At 35.0% G+C, this 13,687-nt stretch overlaps 1 protein-coding gene across 1 annotated transcript in view; it reads left to right on the top strand.

The window, feature by feature from the left end:
• The window catches only part of LOC142321368 (spliceosome-associated protein CWC27 homolog), a 32,311-nt gene extending 18,971 nt beyond the window's left edge, over positions 1–13,340 (top strand). Inside the window, exons 8-9 of the mRNA XM_075359395.1 lie at positions 3,146–3,287; positions 12,742–13,340. Of these exons, the coding sequence (XP_075215510.1) occupies positions 3,146–3,287; positions 12,742–12,913 (314 nt within the window). The 3' untranslated portion in view covers positions 12,914–13,340. The remainder of the gene's footprint in view (positions 1–3,145; positions 3,288–12,741) is intronic.
• The last annotated feature ends 347 nt before the right edge of the window (positions 13,341–13,687 follow it).

Raw genomic sequence — 13,687 nt, 5'->3', positions numbered from 1 at the left:
TAATTTATTTAATTCTACTGCTCACCATTTATTTGACATCACAACGTAGCAGATTACTATAACAGCTGTATGTCTGTGCTACCAACCTTTGAAATATTAACTAGATAATTAATATTTTGTAGTTAAAAAATAATTTGGTTGGTAACCCTGTGGAATTTGAAATTTCTCGGTCCAAGAGGATAAGGGAAAGGGGAATTTATCACAACAAAAAGGGAAATTCCAAGGTGGCAGATTGCGACACTAGCACTCCTTCTGGTGACAGGAGGTACTATAGACTTATGCCTAGTTAGCCACTAGTTTACAGCATTTTTTGGGGTGGGGGTGCAATTTTGCAAAAAATATGTTTGTAGATTTTTTTTAAACTGTTAACAAATGAGCCCAAGAAAAATATGACCTTTATTAGGCGAAACCTCTAGATACTGAGGGTGACCTTACTCTACAGCCTCACCCCCTTGACCTTTGACATTGAAAATGTAATGGCCTCAATACATAGAAGTAATTTAATCAAGTTTGGTGAAAATCAGCTCAGTAGTTTTGGAGATAAAAAGTGATTTAGAGGCCGATATGAATATATACACATACATATGAACTTTAATATCCAGAAAATTTCCATTCAGTTTTTTGGGTTCCTCAGGTGTCAAACCGTCAAGATCCAGTGAAAGCCACATATGTCTGAGTGGGACTGATTACAATACTTTACCTTCTAGAGCTATAGTAATATCTAGACGAGAAAGTAAAAATATTACTTGCAAATTCCCTTGTTCAAAATTATCCAATTGAAATGCAAACTTTCCTGTTATTGTAATTTAGGGTCAAAGAATATTACAAAGTAAATCCACATCTTTGAAGTTTTAGAATATGAATAAAATTCATCATATTCACAAAAAATGAATGATGAAAAATATTGCAATATTTTTCTTCTACATAAGTAATTTAGGTAGTGTAAATTAAATAATTTATATACATATCTACTATACACATAATTCAGTTAAATTTAGTTTTTAGAAAGAAAATAGTTTTATCGAAAATATTTTTCTTAAAATTCCATATACACGAGGGGTGGCTGAAATGTTATGTACAGTTGCTTATAACTCACAAATGAAAAAAGGCATATGATGCCTTAAATAAGTATGAAAGAAATATGGCATAAAAGTACATTTTATTTACTACAAAAACTTACATTAATTTTTCCACGTATATACCATTTACAGCCACACATTTTTTTTAACAGTAAACCAGTTTGTTTCATTCTGTCTTTGAAGAATGCTGGTGATCTTTTCCTAATTCATGATCTAATTGCCTCCTTCAGTTCATCATCCATTTTTTAAGTTCAAAATTTAATGGCCTCAATGTATAAAAGTAATCAAACCAAGTTTGGTCAAAATCGGTCCAGTAGGTCTGGAGAAATTGACCTCCAATTTTGTAAATTAAATGCCGAAACTTTCTTAAGAACAGGAATAACAATGGAAATCTTAATGCAGCTGGTAAATAATCCATTGTTGAAAGGTTCATTATTTAAATTTGTAAGAGTGATAATAATAGCATCTATAATTTATTTTAAAATACTAGCATAAGTATCGTCAATACACACTGAACATTTACTCTGTATTTAAAATGCAAGTTTTAACTTCGTAAGTGTTAACAGGAAATAAAGATACTGATTCATCAACAAAACAATTCAAAATGAATAGCTTTGTTTGAAATAAATGAATATTACTGTTGTTTGAGATACTGGAAAAAGATTATTAAATCATCTGAAGAACAGGTGGCAGTGTAAGAACTTTTCGGACACCTAAGAATGTGGAGGCTGTTCGATTAATGACTACAAGAAGCCCTCGAAGATCTGCCAGGCACCACAGCGTTGCTCTCAAACTTTCAACTCGAAGAGTAAGAAGAATTTTGCATGATGACTTACACTTACACTCGTATAAAATTCAAACAGTGCAAGCTTTAAACCCTGAAGATTATCTTATTCACATTGGCTTTTGTGAGCATATATTACAACTGCTTGAAGATGACCCCTGCTGTTATAGATGACTTTAACTAGCATCCATAACCTACGGAGGAGTGATGAGGCCAATCGGTTTTTTCAAGGATGATTATAGCCGTGCAGTTACAATAACATCAGATTGCTGTGTTCAAATGTTGAAAACATTCCTCATTCCAGAACTTTGATGATTTCCCGTGAATAAGAACACTTATTTCCAACAAGATGGAGCAGCTAGTCATACAGCCAGGGTGTCGATGGACCTTCTGAAAGACCTTTTCCTGTACCGCCTCATCAGTAGGAATTAGGATATTCACTGGCCTCCACCAAACCTGAGCTCTTGTGTTTACTTTTTATGGGGTTATCTCAAGTCGAAGATTGTTGAGACTTGTCTAGCAACAATACAGCACATAAAAGCGTAGATTGAAGAAGAAGTTTATGCATAACATGGGAAGTACTATGACATATCAGTGAGAATTTCAGTATGAGATTCAGACAATGTGTACAAAATGATGGTCACCACCTTACTGGAATAATGTTCAAAAAATAAACCTTTTTTCTGCTTGTATACTAATTTCAATTTGTGTTCTTAAGATTTGTTGCAATATATGATTAAAAAATTGTTTCTGTACTTGTGTTTTAATACGAATAAAAAGTGCAGTTTCACTGCCTCACCCTGTACTTATCTTTCTAAATTTTACTATCATTTGTATGTGTGTATTTTTTTTACTTTTCTCAATTTACTGTAAATTTATTTCAAATTTCTCATTCTGTATGCAGTTTTACATAGTTAGTGTAAAAAATGTTATACTATTTCCAATCCTAAAAATTTCTTTATTAAATTTATTAATTCAAGGAGGAGGGTGTTGAAGGGTCTGACTGAAGCACTAGATGGCAACAAACCATTAAAATTTTTATTCTAATGGATTATAACACACTACTTCGGTCAGATCCTTCAATATCTATACTTGGGCATTCAGATTGGTGGTACTTTAGTGAAATTAATTTAAACAAAAATTATATATTTTAGTTTTGCGTATGTTTTTGTATAGAAAAGATCTGGTCGTAAAATTAATATAGCAGAACATTGATTTCTTTATTTTTTGTGTTTCATTACTTTAAAAATAAAAGGTCAGATTAATTTATTATTCATTTCAGGAGCATCCAGGGAAGAATTTACCTTACAGCTTCTTTCTAAATTTAAAAATAAGTTGCAGTCTGTCAAAGAAAAGCATAAGGATAGTGATGAAGAAGATGAGAAGGAAACAAAAGAAGGCAGTGATGAAGAAGATACTGAATGGTAAGAAAATAAATATAAATATAAACCGAATTGATCTACCCTAGTACAGAAATAAACATTAAATAAGATGACACTTACCTTTTTTTTCATATTTTTACAAAAATGTTTTTGTGGAAACCCGCATCGTCAGATGTAATTTATTGTAAAATTGTTTATATCAAATTACATACTACACTCAAACACATTCAAATTTATCAAGGTAAATATAATTTTTTATTTATTTTAAAGATTAAAAATAAATTAAAACTTTTTAAAATATAAATTATAGAAATTAAAAAGTTAAAAATTAAAAACTGCATACATAAAATACGACGGTAAGTCAATTATTATCTGCAATATAGTTATAAATTTTATTGGAATACAAATAGGAAACTTAGATGAATATCATTTTTCAACATAGTCCCCTTGCATTTCAAGCTTCCTGATGCCCTCATAAAAGAAGGTTTTCAGTGAGCTGCGAGCCAGGAATACACCGCTTCTTTTATTGCTTCATCTGAGGTAAATTGACGGCCCCTTAATGCCTCTTTGAGTGGACCAAACAAGTGGTAGTCAGAAGGGGCAAGATCAGGACTATACGGAGGATGAGCCAGTGCATCAAAGTTTAGTTTCTGGAGCGTTTCAGGAGTGTGGGCAGCAGTACGTGACAGTACAGTTCGAATTGCAGGCTTCAGCTTGGTAGTAAACATCTGACTGTAACGCGCACTGTTTATTGTCGTGCCCCTATCCTCATGTTCCAGTACTGGGCTTTATGAGTCCCAAAAAACCGTAAGCATCAGTTTTCCTGCGGGTGGTTGGGTCTTGAACTTTTTGTTGCAGGGTGAATTTGGATGTTTCCATTCCATACTCTGCTGTTTACTCCCCGGCTCATAATGATGGATCCATGTTATGTCACCGGTAATGATTCTCTCTAAGAAGATGTCCTGTTCGTTACCATAGGGATCCAAATGTTATTGGCAGATATCCAAGCGCATTTGTTTATGCACTGTGTTAGTTGTTTTGGGACCCACCTTGCACAGACTTTATGAAACCCAAGTCTGTTGCAGATGATTTCATAGGCAGAACCGTGCTAATTTGTAGACAATGTGCCACTTCATCAATAGTTACTCGTCCGTCTAAGAAAACCGTGTGGGTGCACGCTCAAAGTTTTCTTCATTTGTGGCGGTAAATGATCATCCGGTTCCTTCATCATGCATCACACTTGTGCGACCATTTTTTAATTTTTCAATCCATTTTTAGACTTTCCGTTGCAGTAATATACTGTTCCCGTACTGTACCGAAAGTCTTTGATGAATTTCAGCCCCTGATGTACCTTCTGACCAAAAAAATTGGATCACTGAATGTTGCTCTTCTTCGGTACAAACAAAAAGCAGAGCAGCCATGGTTAATGGCAAGGCAGCGATATTGGAACTAACCTAGCAGCATCAAACCTGCACAGACATAACAACAATTAAACCACGCATAGGTCATCTACGCAACACGACAGTACTACCAGCATAAAAAAAATATAACTAAATTGCAGATAATAATTGACTTACCCTCGTATCGACGTCAATTTTGTAAAAATTAAAATAAATAACTAGGAGGAAATGCACCATGTAACTTGGGCAGCTAATGTTACAGTACTGTGTGGGTTTGAATTAAATTAACCTGAATTATACATTATCATTATTTGATGGCAACACGTTTTCAAATAATGATGATAATGTATAATTCAGGTTAATTTAATTCAAACCCACACAGTACTGTAACATTAGCTGCCCAAGTTACATGGTGCATTTCCTCCTAGTTATTTATTTTAATTTTTACAAAATTATATTTACCTTGATAAATTTGAATGTATGTATTTGAGTGTAGTATGTAATTTGATATAAACAGTTTAAAATAAATTACACCTGAAGATGTGGGCTTCCACGAAAACGTTTTTGTAAAAATATGAAAAAATAAGGTAAGTGTAATTTTATTTAATGTATATTTCTGTACTTGGGTGGATCAATTTGGTTAATATTTTTACAGAGGAATGTGGGTCATGAAAATATTGACTTTAAAAAAAAAAATATATATATATATATATATATACATACACACAGGTGTATCACAAAGTTCTCCATATTCTAGTCGTGAAAATAATGGAAAAAGTTTACGTAAACATAGTCCTAAAATGCTTCATTTGCAAGTTATGGCTAGTGAAAGGTTTCGCTTGGAATTCACCTACCCCTTAAATATCTCTGAAGACCCTTCTTTAGGAATTTTTCAGTATTTAACATTGAGGAAGTCTCAATGTTAAATACTCATCTCTATTTAGGAGTATGTATATTACATAAACTGATTGTACAAATTTTGTTTAAAAAAATTTGATGAGAAAGTTTATTGTTAAATGTAGAGAAGGATATCCTTTCCTGCTTGACTTGCCTTTTGAGAGAATTTTAATCTTATTGATCTCTGTGACACCTTTTTTTTAAAAGGTGGAGAACCCCCACTTATGGGTGCCTTGTTCTTGTGCACTACCAACTAAACCTCCACATCTGGCTATCCGCCCTTCCTGATACAGCTGATGTGCATTACTTCAGGAAGGGGGAAATATACCCTCACATACATTCAGACACCACAGTCAACAGACACGACCACACACCCACAAGATACCGAACACCAGACTAAAATCTCACCACACACTCCACGATATCCATTCATCACTCAGAAAATATACCTCAAATCAAAGCCAGTCACATCCAATCACATAAACAAACATCTTACAGACAATCGAACATTACATCATACTTACCTTATCGGTCACCACCAGATGCGGGAGTGGAGTGCCCACAACCTCATCACACCCAGGCAACCCCCCATACATATGGGGAACCCCGTAGGCTCGTAGTCATGTGCCTGGCCACCCTGCACCCTCTGACGACCTCTTCTTCTACCTTTACGAGACTCCTCCTAGATGTACAGCTCCTCCATGATCTTCCTAGCAAGCCTTGCTACAACCATCCAGTTTTCTGCGCTTTCCAACATGATCTGCTGCAGTTCCTGTGTGAGGAACATTTTCCTTCTATCTATGGTGTCCAATATTTCCCTCTTCGCACCCTCAAAAAATCAGGGCAGCAAAAGAAGATGATATGCTGTCTCTTCCTCGTCTACACACACTGGAAAACTAGCAGAGTGATCTAGCTTAAACTAAAAAGGTATTTTCTGAACTCCATATGACTCACTAGAAACTGTGTGAGGCAGTAATCCAGCGAACCATGGGCCTTCTTGCACCAACTTCTCAGGTCTCCAATCATGCGGTATGTCCATCGGCCTCTATCACTAGTGTCCCACTGCATCTGCCATTCTCTCATTTCTTCCATAACGGAGCTAGCTACTCTCTTTTTTCCACAGGTATTGAAGCCCGTTGCTCTTTAATGTTCTTCCTGCAGGTGATCTCCAGATCGACAGGTAATATTCCCGCCAACAGTTTGACTGACTTTCATGAAACCATGCAATATGCAGATGTAATATGGAGGCAACTCCTTCTGTGTATTGATTCGAGAGCATCCTGCATACGCCATATCTAATATGACCCCTCCTCATATCTCAGCATTATAAAGTAACATGAAGTATATCACTCCAAACAGTAGCTTGGAACTTTGCAACTTGGAGACCCTTATGGAACTCCTCTATCTATATATCATTCAACTGCTCACCCTTCACTTCGCAGATCAGTTTACACTCACTGAGATAGGAGAGAACTATCCTTCTCTGATTTGGGGGGACTCTCATGCTCTCCGGCACAGTCCTTATGGCATCATGGGTCACATAGCTAAATGCGTTGTGAACATCAAGCACAAGTACACAGATCTTTCTCCCTTCTGTATCAATTTCTGAGATGAATTGCTCCCAAGATATCCTTTGAGAGTATCAAGTAAGCTTATTGAACTCGCTTCTGCACCCCCTTTATCGGGTCATGTATAACTGTCATAGTGAGTAGAGACGTGTATGCTGCATGAGCATCCTAGCCCCAAGGCGCTCCCTGTGTTTCCAAGCAATGTCTCCTGCCCACTAATATATTGGGAAACGATTCTTCCAATAATACCTGTGAGAGAGAAGAGCAGTACATGCTGTTTTGAAGCAGTTGACCAGACATGTGGCCCCATCCTCTGCCACAGTAACCTCACATACCACACTGAAATCCAGTGTCTTCACAAATTCTTTTGGGTCCATACCGCTGGTATTCCAGTCATAGGGATCCGGCCTCTCAGTCCCCAGAGAACCTCCATCTGTAACACTCATGAGGATAGCCTTGTGATCACTCACTAGGTAGTCTTCACTCACCCATCAGTCCTGAATCTGTGCCGCCATAGTAAAAGTAAGATCAATAATGGACCCAGAGGACCCCCTCCTGAACGTTAGTGCACCTCTAAATTTGAGGCATTCTGGATCCAGTAATGCTACAGCCTCAGTCAGCAATCTGCATCAACAGGCTGAGGTATGCTTGGCCCTCCCCCCAGTTCTCCTTGTTATTCTCATGATTGACCTCTCGGGGCATGTGGCACTGCCTCTCTGCATTGCACATAAGACACTTCAGTGTTTTGCTGCATTCTACGGCGTGATGTCATCGTCCCCCCTATTGAAACATACAGCCTTCCTGTCTTCACCCTTGCAGTTCCTTGCCAGATGTCCTGTTTCTAAATATTGATAGCATTGCAGAGGGAGATCAACAACATCTACTCTAGAGCTCACAAGCCCGATCTTCGTCCTTCCCTTTTGTGTAATGAGTGTAAGAATTGATGCCGGGAGATGACATATCGCCACTCCAGTTTCTCCAAAACCCAGTCTAATTGTCACTCTCATGTCAGCCAACAACTCCTGACCAGAGGCGGTAGACACCCCTGTAAGATCTTACCCAGTTGTATGCTATTCTCCAAGTCCCATACCCAGAGAAAGGCCATCTTTGTCTTTGTGAGAATACTACCACCTTTTATAGTTGACGAAAGTATCTGCTTAAGGGCACCATAGGTTTCCCTTTTCTCCTTAAATTTAATCTCCATATTGTCGCCAGCCTTCCTTATAGAGAGAATTTCTGAATCAGCTGGGACCTTCACCTCCGTCTTAAATGATTTAAGGAGATCTGTATAGGATGCCGCCATTTTAACTACTATAGTCTCTGTCCTATGATTATCCTCAGGGGGAACATCACTACTCCATCAGCTGAGAGTTTGCCAACCGGCGCAGTAATATAGAAGCGATAGCCGATTGCTCTCCCTTCATATTCAAGGATTTTCCGGACCATGGTAGCAGTATCTTGCCCATATATCTCCATTTGTAGCAGACCCAAATGGCCTGCACTGTTCTCTCTGGTTTTTGTAAAAACCTCCACTAATGCCTGTGCAAGATCTCCACCATTGTCTGAGTCCACATGGAACATGCTGGAAACCAGGGCCTCCCCAGTTCCAAGTTCCCCTATCAGTCTCGTCTCCAGAGCAGCCAACATGATATTCCCAGCTTTTATTTTGGATTTACTTAACAGCCAGGCCACCTGTGGGTGTCTGGCAATCAGTGTGTCCATCAACCTAGGTTCTGTCAATGCTTGCATATTAACAACTGCAACCTTATTGAGCATCCCCTCCTCAATGTTGCCAGGATCCCAACATTGGTACGTCTGAAGGCTTTCTTTGGTCAGCCTTTTTTGATAAAGTCAACCATCTGAGACGGTGGTATCCTGTTATCCAGAGCATCTTCAATGGGACAGCCCATAGCAACCCGTTTCTGCATCGCCACCTCTGTAGTCATTTCTTACCAGTGGTAAAAGAAGTACCAGTGACCATCCTCCTCAGATCTTTTACTGCTATGCTAAGTACTGTTTTTAGCTCCTTTATACTATTCTTTACATTCTTATCAATATTCTTTCTCAGGTATTTCTCTCCAACCATTCAAATCTGCTCACAAGAACCTCTAAACCAAGGGGCACTTTCTTCCTCCCCATAGAGGATTGCCTCGCTTTCAGTCTTTTTGTCTGCTTCCTACTACCCGTAGCAGGCATAGGGGGAAGGTCTTCTGGTTGGTCAGCTGCCAATGTCACACTGACATTACCCTGACTGGACTCAGGCTCCATCGTACTCTTGGACTCTCTCTCTGGAGATAACTCCACAGTAGTAGGCCAGACACACCCGACATATTGACGCACTCTATATATACTTAAATTATACACAGAAAGGATTCAATAAACTACAAATGTAAATTAGATAATAGCTTAAAGAGTCAAGCTACAGCAACCTACCTTATCATACCCGATAAGATAAGAAATTGAATTAAAATTAATTAATAATTAAGGTTTGTTATCAGCCAACAGTATAATAGGCCACTATCAATATAATATATTACTAATAAAGTACCAACATAATCACTTAGATGCAGACAGTTAAAGACCCTATTGCCTGTAGCAATAAGAGTGATATCTAACAATTTAAATAAAAAATCAGTCCAGCGTCCAAAACTCGAAAAATAATCCATTCGTCAGATTCCAGTCCCACAATCCGTAAAAATACCAAAAAATCCAGAAAAACTGAAAGAAAACCAGAGAGCGCTGAATAACACTACCACTTGTTTCAAATACTCTAACTCTACTATCTCTCTGACACCTGGAATAAATATTTCGGTTACTAGTATATATAAATCGCTTGCAGCTAAATAAGATTCTTGATGCCTTTTTACAAAATCCTCTCCTCTACATTCCACGAGTTAGTTCATTTGTTTTTTTTTTTTGTGGGAATCTAATAAAAAGTTGTTCAACTAGTATATATAGTAATGAACATTCTGTTTTTCCCCCTGTAAATTATTCAAAGACAAAATGTAAAAAAATGAATTATTGTTTAGAAGAGCTATTTGCCATATATTTAGTTTTTTATTATTATTATAGGCTATTAGTTTTAGATTAGTTATTTTTTAAGCTTTTTATTTAATTTAGTTTAAATAAACTTATTTAGTACTTTTTTCAAGTTTTATACACCACCATCTAGTACATTGTGTCCATTAAGTCATTCCATTAGCTGAATAGGTGAATTCTTGATACTGTCCCAATTAGTTAAACGTTGAACATCAGCCATTAGCGACTGGATGAAATGAAAAGAAAAATTATCAAAAGTCTCTGCAAACTCAGAAGAAATCAACCCCAGTGTAAAATAAAAAAGTACATCTGGGTTTCAACAAGAAAAATGTGTCCTTTTGTCTGAGCCTGTTGCACATGAAATGACAAAGGTTTTTGCCAGTTATTTAGGCAGTAATTATAGAGATTGGTACTACTATTTCCTGTTAGTTGTGAAGAGCAATTATCTGGCATAAAAGTGATAAAAAACTATAAGTGTGATGAAAACACATTAGTACACTTTTCTGTTTTTTTGTTTTATCGCATCATGAGGATCTTAAGGATGATCTGCATTGTCCTGTTCAGTTACTGTAGTGGAAAACATGCTTAGTTGCAAGTAAATTGCATAAAGTGTAAACTGCCAAGTATTACAAAGATATACAGACAGAGAAGGAGATTTAGTCTACTGAACATGCAAAGAAGGAGCTAAGTCCACAAGTCCTATTTTCATGAAGATCATTCATAATACAGTTGTCATACTACAGTTTATTCTACAGTCGGCCTCGTACAACAACCTAGTTCATTATTAATTTATGCTGCCTTTCTTGTTCTTCAGTTTCGTTTTTGGCTTTGTTTTTAATAAGTATTTTTTGTTTTCTATTATGAGTAATGGGAATAGTAGTTAGAATGAAGATAACTATAGATTATAGAAATACTCAATCTAAGAAACGTAATAGCTGTAGCAGATTAATTGTTGTTAATTTAAAGATTATCACATTGTGAATTCAGCAGCGGATTGCCAATGCAAACGAATTAAATGTTTTGAGGCTGTTCCAGTTTCTTAAGCAGTTTAATGAGATGAGTAGTAATGATGAGCTGAATTCTTATTTTTTGGGGTTTATTAGTGCTATTGTTATCCAGCAAAGGCGTAATTGATAATATGAAAACTATGAAAATTTTAAAGATAAAAACTTTCATTATGGTAAGATTTAACACTGAAAAAATAATTAAAGATATTGAAGTCAGCAAAAAAATATTTCTGTACATGGAATAGAACAGTAAAAAATTTAATTCTTTCAAAAATAATTAAATTTTTTAGGAAATACATTTGGTACATCTCTTTAGATCTTATTTTTGTTAACTAGTTTGCACAAAACTTGTTATTATTATTTTTTGCAACATTATTGTAATTTATAACTTCATTTTAATACATTTTTAATGTATTATTAAAAATATAAAATTAAAATTTAACTATAATATTTTTCAGCGCTGTTAAAATTATTTTTTCATTTTAATAACTGACAAAATTTCATTTGTTATAATCATAAATTTTGGTTTCCTTATATATTTATAATTCTGTGTAAAAATTTCTGTAGTTCGAAAATTTTGTAAAACTACTTAATCAATTTCATTGAAATTTAGGTATGCTGTAGTAGTATATCAGAAGTTATGTGTGTAAATATTTGATGAAGATCAGTTGAGTCATTCTTGAGTTACATTCAATTTAAGTCTGAAAAAATTTTAGCGGGGCAAGTTAGAAGCTTGGTTTGTTATGATGCCACAAGTTAAAACATTGATGTAGTACCTCTTGATATCAGCTACAATAATGCATCAAACAATAGCTAGCTATATTGTTCATTGTATTAAGATAGCATTATGTACTTTGGGGATCATGATAACAGGGTATGTGCAAGGTGAAAGGAAAAACAAATAAAAAAAAGTCTGTCTTCTTGCACAGAACTGCGCAAGAATTTGTTCTACTTGTAAACTTTATACCGCACTGATAAAAATATTTTTCTGCGTTTGATTTAGATTTGTTAGGATTGGTATTTTTTGAAAGAAAAAAAAAACCATATTAACCGGTTATCATTTAAGTTTCAAAATTTGATTAACAGTTATAGATTTTATAAGAAAAAATCACATAATGTGACTTAACCTGTTTTTCACCTGTATCCTTCATAAAAGACAAATCAAACATAATGCCAAAGAGATGTGTTTTTATTCAAGATGCTGCCTGCAATGAATCTCATTTTCAAATAAAAAAACAGCCATCTATTATAGAAAAAGTTAACATTATCTGACATATTGCTGCATCCTGAGATTACAGTCTTCCACTTATATTTATATAATAAAAAAATCATGGCAATAAAGATTGATTTATAACGTGTCCTGTTGACACATTATTCTTTTTATGAATAGATTAATTTAAGTCTAAATCTACCTTCTGCCTTGATAACTGCAGATAGATAACTTCAGTACGTTTTAAACTGTTTGTGATTTTTTTCCCATTTGATGTTGTTTTTGATGAAATAAATGTAAGTTTTCTTATTTTAACTGTTTTTGGTTATTAAATTTATAGATTTAATTATGAAATAAAAATTAATTTAATTTCAGGTTGGCGCATAAACTTAAATTTCAATCTACACAACCAGAACTTGCAAAAGATGCAAACACAAAAAATGATGATTGGTTTGAAATTTCTGATCCACGAAACGCAATTAATAAGAGACGAAGAGAAGCTAGTAAAGAATTACTTCAAAAACTTGAGAAACGATATAGGGAATGAACTTTCCCTAAAAATACAAATATTTTTTTTATTTTTTTTTTTTTTTGTACTGTTAAACTAAGTTATAATGTCATACTCAAGTTGTAAATTCATATTCACCATCAGTTTGTACTTCCAACTTAGACAACTAAAAAGGTTTTATATCTTTAGACTGGTATTTCATAACCATAAATATTTTGACGTGAGATTACAAGTGTAAATTAAAAGAATTAATTTTCTTCTTAGTTTAAAGATTTGTAAAATGTAAAGTCATTACCCATATTGCACAGCAAGTTGTAAGTTGTCTGTATGACATGTTGTCAGTGATGACATTGTGACAAATACCACCATATGCAAGTATATATAACAAGGAATTTATTTAACCGTATGCCAGTGGCAGTTATCATGCAGAATATATGTAAATAAAACTGTATTTTTAATGTCTTTATGCATTGTTGATGGTTTTTTACTTACGGTGTTTGTAAGTGTGGCTTTCAAATTTAATAATGTGTACACTTCATGTCCTATTTTACGTATATAATTGCCGTAATAGTTGTTTCTTTATAAAACCTAATGATAGATTTTTTGCAGCAATTTTTGATTTGTTATTTTATGAAAATTAATTTTAATTCCTTACTGCGAAATGAAGTGAATGTGAAAATTATAAAAGCACCGGGTCTTTTGGTATCCAGCGGCTGTATAATTTCACAGGCATTTGGGACTCAGTAGTTACCAGAAGGAGGAAATGGTGAGATTGTACTGTTGTTTAAAACTCTTACTCTACAATTTAAAAAA

This window comes from Lycorma delicatula, chromosome 3, assembly GCF_047948215.1.
Source record: "Lycorma delicatula isolate Av1 chromosome 3, ASM4794821v1, whole genome shotgun sequence".
Classification (NCBI taxonomy): Eukaryota; Metazoa; Arthropoda; class Insecta; order Hemiptera; family Fulgoridae; genus Lycorma; species Lycorma delicatula.
Note: the sequence above shows the minus strand (reverse complement) of the source record. Positions and strands in the feature narration are given on the sequence as shown.